The 8,441-nt window shown below is 32.9% G+C and overlaps 1 protein-coding gene across 3 annotated transcripts; it reads left to right on the top strand.

The window, feature by feature from the left end:
• Window positions 1-3,561: 3,561 nt before the first annotated feature.
• LOC102618452 (F-box protein At5g39450) lies at window positions 3,562-7,548 on the top strand. 3 transcript variants are annotated; one of them, XR_008056679.1, is made up of 3 exons: window positions 3,563-5,901; window positions 5,992-6,109; window positions 7,186-7,548. XR_008056679.1 is itself a non-coding variant. In XM_006465044.4 (3 exons), the coding sequence occupies exons 2-3, from the start codon at window positions 4,034-4,036 to the stop codon at window positions 7,199-7,201; spliced, it is 1,884 nt and encodes a 627-aa protein (XP_006465107.1). In that variant the 5' UTR covers window positions 3,563-3,880; window positions 3,995-4,033; the 3' UTR covers window positions 7,202-7,548. The 3 variants fall into 3 exon arrangements, 2 of the variants coding, with proteins under 2 accessions (XP_006465108.1, XP_006465107.1); XM_006465044.4 differs by lacking the exon at window positions 5,992-6,109 and having other exon boundaries at window positions 3,563-3,880; window positions 3,995-5,901; XM_006465045.4 differs by lacking the exons at window positions 5,992-6,109; window positions 7,186-7,548 and adding an exon at window positions 6,198-6,328 and having other exon boundaries at window positions 3,562-5,901.
• The last annotated feature ends 893 nt before the right edge of the window (window positions 7,549-8,441 follow it).

Raw genomic sequence — 8,441 nt, 5'->3', positions numbered from 1 at the left:
CTAACATTTTCGCAAACATCTTTGCTTAGCTAGTTTGAGAAGTTCTCTAGGCTTGCTTAGCAACTTTTGTGCTAAAAATTATCTAAGTGCCTGCACGGGTTGTTGCACCAACAAAATTAATCTCGTATCACACTGCTTAAATTTTAGGACTGAAAAATCAACCAAGTTCTTTAATACTTCAACTTGGAGTGATTTCATTTTGTTTTGTTTCTTCTATTGTCTTCTTATTCTGTTCCCAAATGAAAACTACCCAACAACATTTCTATACACACACACACACACAACAACAATATATTATTTTTTAGCACCTTTCTGTTTTCTAAACAAATAGCCACACGAAATTGGTGTCTTTTTTTTTGTTTTTATCCTCACGTATAGAATTCATCATTACTAATTTGTATAAATTTAGTGTTTTTACTCATTGGAATTTTTTATCTATAAAACAAAACAGTCATGCAATTTTTATGAATTTTCTTAATAAAAAATTATTTTTTCTTTGGTATATTTTAGTGTCCATAATTTTGATTTAATTTAGAGATATTTTAATAGTTAAAATTTGTTTTCAATAATAAGTTTGGTGAGTAGGTTGGTAGGTTTTAATAGTCCCACCCTTATGTTAGGTCAACATTAATGGTCGACAATAGTCAAGAGAGTTAGTGAAAGAAAGGTTCAAATTAATTGACTGTTTAAACTTTTTTTTCTCTATTTCTAAATGTCGAAAAAAAATAATATGAATTTTTCGTAAATAATTTTTTTAAATAGGATATGTTTATATAAATTGTGGGATGGAAATATTCCCATCCTTTGACAAATTCTTTAAATAACTAGTGATGATTTTACCTTTTTTGTGAGATATAGCTCGAAACTTAAGCTTTAAGGTCGGAGTGTTTGTGCATCTAATTTTGTGAATTGGACATCAATGCATATCCAATCCGTTATTTTACAGATTATAAATTTTCAATCCAATCTAAATCCAATCCATACATTTGTGGATTGAATGTAAATTTGACCCAATCCATATCCAATCTATCATTTTACGAATTTGTTTGCAGATTAAAAACTTTTAATTCTGTCTAATCCACAAACTAATTAAATAAAAATAATTTTACTACCGACTAAATTCAAAATTGAATAAGATTTAAATAAATTAATTGTTTAAATAAAGGTAGAACAATACATTCAAAGTTTCAAAATATAACATTGAAAACAAAAAATCTCATTTGTTTAGATAAATACATGAAAATTAGTTATGAAAATTAACTGTTTAGGAAGCTATTTTTGTTGTAAGATATAATATGGTGTTAATATAACTACATTTTAACTTATTTATTTATTAGCAAGTAGTAATGTCATATTTACAAGTTTTATTTTTTAATTAAACAAATATTGTTTTATTTCTCAAGTTCGTGGATTTTTGCATATTTACATAAGTAAATTCATATTCAATCCAACAAATGCATATTTCTAAATTTTCAATCCAATGCAATCCATCAAGCTACAAATTGAACTTTTTACAATCAAATTTTTGCAGATTAGACAGATTGAGCAAATTGGATTGAATTTTGAACACTCCTACTTTAAGGTAGAGATGTGGGTTAGGAATTGTGATTCTTTTTTCCCCCTCTTTAAAAAGGATTTGTGTCCTTATAGAGGTTTGATTACCATGCTTAGTTGTCAAGCTATCTATCGTATAGGAGTAGGTTGGGTATTTTTGACGAAATTAGGGTTTGCAAGGGCTTTCTAAAAGATTTTCTAAAAAAAATAATAATTTTTGCATGAAAAAGTGTTTTTACTCATTTGAATCTTTTATCTATAAATTAAAATAGTAATACAGTTTCTAGGGGTATTTTAATAATTACAAATTATTTTCAAAAATAGGTTTGATTTATAGTTTAGCGAGTTCAAATAACATCACTCTTATGTTAAAATAATATTAGTGGTCAACAACTGTCAAGAGAGTTATGTGAAGGAAAGGTTCTAATTGATTGATTGTTTAACTCATTTTCTTTATTTTTAAATTTTTAAAAATAATGTGATTTTTTTTAACTATTTTTTTTAAATAAGGTAGATTTATACAAATTACGGGATGAAAATATTCCCATCCTTTGACAAATTCTTTAAATCAATAGTGATGAATTAACCTCTTTCTTAAGACATAGCTCGAAATCTAAGCTTCAAGGTATGTGGATTAGGAGTTGTGATTTTTTTTTTTAAAAGGATATGTGTCCTTATAGAGGTTGGATTACATTGCTTAGCTGTCAAGCTATCTATCTTGTAGGAGTAGGTTAGGTATTTGGACGAAATTAGGGTTTGTATGGATCTTCTAATGGTTTTGTTTTAGGCCTGGTTCAGTACTAGTTATCCTGTGATAATCTTGATTTGTGGACCTTGGATTAGCATGGGTTTTATTGGCGAGTGGTGATATTCAAGTCTCTTAATTTATCACACTAGTCCCTACTTTTAATTTAATATTATTTATTTCAAAATTATTTTATAAAAAAAAAATCAATGTTTTTCTTCTCTCTTATGCTTTCAATCTCTGTCATTTTTTTTTAATTGATTCATAATTTGAATCGAAAATTAATTTCTAATTGAATCCCAAATTGAAATTAAAAAAAAAATTAAATTATCATACAGTCATACACAATCAAAACCAATATCATCAATGGTAATAAAACCCACCGCTTGTTCATAAAATTGAAGAAAAACTCACTTGTTCATAAAATTAAAACTCATTATATGTTGGTGGAGGTGATGGTTGATGGTGAAGAAGATAGGTGGTAGTGGCCAATGGTGGTGATGACTTCTTGTTGATTGAGATAGTGGTGGGAATTATAGTTATGTTAGAGAGATAGGCGAAGAGAAAATAAAATAAAATAAAAATAAAAATTTTTAATAAAGGTAATTTTGAAAAATAATAAGATAAATTAAAAAACGGGTGCTAGTAAGATAATTTCATGGAGTCAAATATAATAACCAAATAAGGTGATTAGTTCTCCATTCAGCATAAATTGGGCCCTACAGAGGTATATCCACTTCTTCGAACTAGTTAACCTAATATAAAACTGGGGTTCACAATTACAAACATATTTGTGGACTGGGCCCGGCCTTTAGGCCTAGTGCCAATTTTTTGGTGGCATCAATGATTAACATGTGCACAACCTTAACTATCACCAATTAAAAAGAATCAACGAGATTATGTTGCTAACAACAAAAAAAAAAAAGTCAAATAAACGTTTGGCAAGTCAGTAGGCAAATAATCGCAGCAAGTACAGTTTTACAAAAACTTTTCACGAAAAATAAAAAGCGTCAATTATCAGTCCTTAATTTCTAATGAATTTTCAAGTATGACTATACTTTGTCCATTTACACCATATAGGTCCCTAAAGGCAAAGTAGTAAAAAGTACAGTAAATGACCTAATGCAAATATATAATTTCTCTTGCAAATTAAAACAAGTATACCAGCAATCATACGTAATGATGGCCCACATAAAACGTTTAGCGAATGGATGTTGAGAAATGAGAATCATGGGAGAAAGAGTGGGAGAGAGGTTTGGACTTTTGAGGCTTGGCCTGGCTTCCGCTTTAAGCTGAACTCAATTTCAATATTGGCTGGCTGGACCCCGGGGGAAAAAGCTTATTAATCGTAAATTGATAATATTAAAAATTAAAAGTTTAAAATAAAAAAGAAAAAAATGGAATATGAAATGAATTTGAGGACTCTCAAGTCAAGTGTAGACTTGGAGTCTTTGATTCAATGGGTTGTGGCGATGACTTTACTTCATCTCTAATCTGAGAGCTTCTCCTCATATTTCTTCTCTCATCCCATAAGTCGCTCCAGTTTTCAGAAATCTGAGATTTACCCAGTTGGGTTTTCAGGTGAGAATTGAAGAATTTGATTTTAGTTTCTGGGTTCATTTTTTTTCAATTTATGAACAAGAAGCCTTTCATGGGCAGTGATTAATTTTTTGTTTTCGTGAATAAATCTTGCAGCTGGAATTTGAAATTTCGTAATAATAAGTGAATTTTGATATGTTGTCTGAATCTTGTGGGTTGAGCTTGCTTGTAGCTCTCCCTGATGATATATTTTCAATTATATCGCGGTTTTTGTTCCCGAGGGACTTATGTAATCTTAGTGTATGCTGCAAGAGTCTATGTTCACTTGTGGCCTCTGAAAAAATTTGGCTCACTCAATGTGATATGGTGGGGATTTTGCCTCATGAAGAACTGATTGAATGGAGAAAAGGGGTCTCTTCTTATAAGGCACTTTGCTGCTTCCTCGTTAGTGTTAAGCCTTTAATTGGAATTTGGGTTCACCAGAATCCTGAGCTTGGCAATGTAGTATATGTCATGCCTGGTTTTGTTTCTGTTGTTGGGTGCCGGATAATACCTCAAGAGCTTGGACCGTTAGGAGTTGAGGATGGTCCGATCTTATGGGCTCCGGTGTTTGAAATTATTGCTGACTTTGATGGGTCAACCATATTTTTTCTACATGGAAGAGAGAAGGGACATGACTACTTGTATCCTGGCTTAATAAAGGCTGTTGAGAGGAGTTGCAATGTGTTATTGCTTGAAGTTGAGCCCACGCAACAAAAAAATCAAGGTAAATTATTGCAGAGTAGCAGCCTGGTTCAATATCCTGAGAAAGAGATATCACGGAAAGTTGCTAGGTCAAATAGTGGATTGTCAAGGTCCCAGAGGGTGTTAGAACAGAGTGAACCAGTGCAAGCGGTGCCATTCAGCAAGTTGGCTTTCAGTGACAGAAGAAAGTTGCTTGAGACTGTAACCAGCCAAGTTCGTCTAAAGGTATCTGATTTGGAAAGTAGGCCGTTATTTCCTCAGCTTAGGGATGATGTGGAGAATTTTCGGAAGGATATGGTGTTATTGTCGGAGAGGAGATCAATTCTTCTGAAAATTTTCAAGTTTGGTGGAGATGATATTGACTGGAAGGCAGGCCCTGAACTGCTTTCTGATCCTACTCAATTGGAATTGAGTGAAATCAGAAAGACTCTTGATATTTGGAGTAGTGTTCGTAGTACACTCAGTGGAGATCATGGTCACAAACATCTCACCAAGTCGAAAACTCTTGGTGGGTATTTTAGAAATAGCTTTAGACAGATTTTAGGCAGATCTGGTTCAATTAATGGTACTTGTACAATTTCAAGGAATAGTTCTTCAGCCAGTGAGAACAGGCATGAACTACTTCACCAGTTTCTCAAATCAGGAGATACAATAGGTTTAACATTGCATGCATGCACTATGAAGTTATCATCGTATCGAGCATGGCCGAACATGCATGACAGTCGGTTTGCTCTTTACAAGCTCCCCATGCAGGCACCAAGAACCGACCAAGAGTATGCTGGCCTTTGGGGAGGGACATTTGGTTGGCCACCTGGGAGACCTTCTGAAGATAAGCCTGGCAAAGCTCTGTTCTTCCTTCTGCTCTCTTATGAGGAGTCCCGAGGGCAACGACTTCTCATTGCAACCAAAATTTTGGAAGGCACGCACTATGTTCTGCATCCAAATGGCTCAGCAATGTTCATAGTTAATGTCGATGAGCCTTCACTGGATCCATTTCCTTGGGATACTGATGCAGATTCTTGTCCTGTGAATGTGAAGCATGCTTTTGTAGGAGAGGGTATTGCTAATGGGTATGGTTTCAGATATCCAGGCTCAAAGCCTGGTTCCCTCTTTGTAACACAAAATGGTCTACTTGCCTTCATCTGGAAGGAGTCCAGGGTTGTCTTGACCCTGCAGAGGCTTAACTTACCAGAACTGTTGAAGAAAGGTGAACAAGTGCCAGCTCTGCTTCCAATAAACAACTTTTCATATTTGACCAAATCGTATTCAAATGTTTTTGCTGGCTTCTCAAATATGTCGACATGTTTGTCTTCTCCAAGGTGTGCCTCTTCCCCTTGAATGTACAGCTTTTTCTGTGTTTTTTTTTTTTTTTTTTTTGCATTTATTGAGATATTGTCTTCTGTGTGTAGTCCCCAGATTTAGAACTCGCTGATTACAGAATGTCCTGGTTTTTCTGGCCACCAAAAAAAAAAAAAATAGCGTCTTTGGTGTATGCTATTTTCTGTCGACATGTTTGTCTTCTCCAAGGTGTGCCTCTTCCCCTTGAATGTACAGCTTTTTCTTTGTTTTTTTTTTTTTTTTTTGCATTTATTGAGATATTGTCTTCTGTGTGTAGTCCCCAGATTTAGAACTCGCTGATTACAGAATGTCCTGGTTTTTCTGGCCACCAAAAAAAAAAAAAAAATTGCGTCTTTGGTGTATGCTATTTGCTTTACCATACTTAATAAAATTGGATTTGAAATTGTATCTCCATGCTCCATTGTTCATATAAAACATTAACGCCTTTATGGTGTTTTCTCTTGACACTACTGTATTACCACACTGGTAATCATAAAAGTATTGTGTGGGAAAGATCTAAGACATCTAAGTTACAGTGAGAAAAAGACAATCGACAAGCATAATGGAGGGAGAGGGAGAGAGAGAATGTTATATTTTTAATTTTAGCTGTGAAAATAGCTGGAAAAAAACTGCAAAAAGAAATTTTTCAATTATCCATTAACAAGAATTAGCTATTTGTTCTCTTAGAGAGAGTGAAAGGGGAGGGATAGAGAACCTTTCATGTATATGAATTAAGATTAAGGATTAAGAGTTGATTTTGTCTGGTTAGTACATATGTGTTTTATGACTTTATAATGCAGCCTAATTTTTAATCCTTTTATCAGGTTAGTTTGTTGCTGTATCTTATTTTGCAAACTTTTAGGCCATTCTTACTCTATCACCATTCAGTTGAATCTATAAGCACTCAAAACAAATTGTCCATTTAAAGATAGTTTGCATCTACTTTTGGTTTCATCAGGTTGGTGACCTTTCAAATTTAGTTAAGCTTTGCATATATTATTCTTGGCTGGTTGATTTTGAGGTTGACTTAGTTTCCCCCCTCCTTTTTTATTTATTTTGTCATTTCACATGTTATGGACAATAGACTCCGTCCTCTGTTTGCGTTGTAATATATGTTGTGAATTGGTAGGACTTGGTCGGTAAAATTATGAGAGTTAAAAAGGATTTCATATGTTGCTTTGGCTGGTTATTGGGGGTTGTCACTTCTTCTCGAAAAGATTTTAAATGAATCACCTTCTAATTTGAGGTCTTTGTTTCTTCGACAGGCAAAACCAAATTTAGGCAATTTATAAGCATTTGAGTTAGAATACAAAGGTTCAAAGATTGCTGTACTAAAGCTTGTCATCTGCTGCTGATGGTTCAGGGTATTGAACATCATTTATCCTTGCATATGATATGAAACTTATTTCTCATAAGTAAAATGAGGATGAGGTAATCTTATTGTATTTATGAATATATTTTCATGACATTTAAGGTTCTTCTTACATTAATAAATTTTATATCAAAGTTGAAACGCAGAAGCTTGTTTGTATTTTACTGTTGTAGATAAAAATTGATACATTTAGTGAAACTTGGTCATGCTTCTGATTGAAAAGTTTTGGCAATGGATTTCCCCTTCTCCATTTCAATTTTGTTTCATATTGTTCCCTCTCTCTCCATGGCATATCGAGTAATTTTCTTGTCTGTTGAAGATCATAAAACTGGTCTCTCTCTCTCTCTCTTTTTTAGCTTGTTTATATTAATGAAGATAAACTGATACCCCAACTTTGATTTTAGCAAAATTCGATTGCATGAATTTGTATACCATATTAATAGATTTTACTGGGTGAACTGGTTGGCAGCAGCGTGATGGTCGAATAATGAAAAAGAGTATTTTGGCCTCTAAATTGTAGAAATATTGTCACTAGAGGAGACCAAAATAAATAAATAAATTGTTAGTTGCCATTCGAAAGGGTTTGGCTATGATAGAGTTGCCCTAAGGTAGAGCATCTCTTCATAACCATACAATTAAAGTTATAATGATTTTTTTTATTATTTATCACTTTGCGTGTGTGGCTGAGATTTATACTCCACCGTAGATCTGCTCCAACATAGACATAACCCATTCGAAATTATACAGACCAGTCATTTTGGCATTTTGCAGGATGTGTAATGTGTCGATGAATACGTAAAAATGTCGAGTGTCAATTACTCAAAACAGTTTTTATGGGGATAACAGAAAATGCTCGCTGGCCTGAGTCTGGGTGCTCTGGGTCAGACTCAAATTTTACTTAAGAAACTAAATTTTGGTCTGAAAGTCTAATTAATAAATGTCTAAAAAAATTTAAAAAATAAATTATATTTAGAAAAAAGATATTTACATTCTCAAAGTTTGAGAAAATGGATAATAATATTTATTTAAAATCGTACAATAAATAAAAATATATTATTAAAATAAATATAATAATTTACATTTTGAACTTTATTAAAATATTAAAAAATTTTAATATTGTTAGTCTGTTGCATGGATTACATTATTTTA

Source organism: Citrus sinensis, chromosome 7 (assembly GCF_022201045.2).
Source record: "Citrus sinensis cultivar Valencia sweet orange chromosome 7, DVS_A1.0, whole genome shotgun sequence".
Classification (NCBI taxonomy): Eukaryota; Viridiplantae; Streptophyta; class Magnoliopsida; order Sapindales; family Rutaceae; genus Citrus; species Citrus sinensis.
This window is presented reverse-complemented; position numbering and strand designations above follow the sequence as displayed.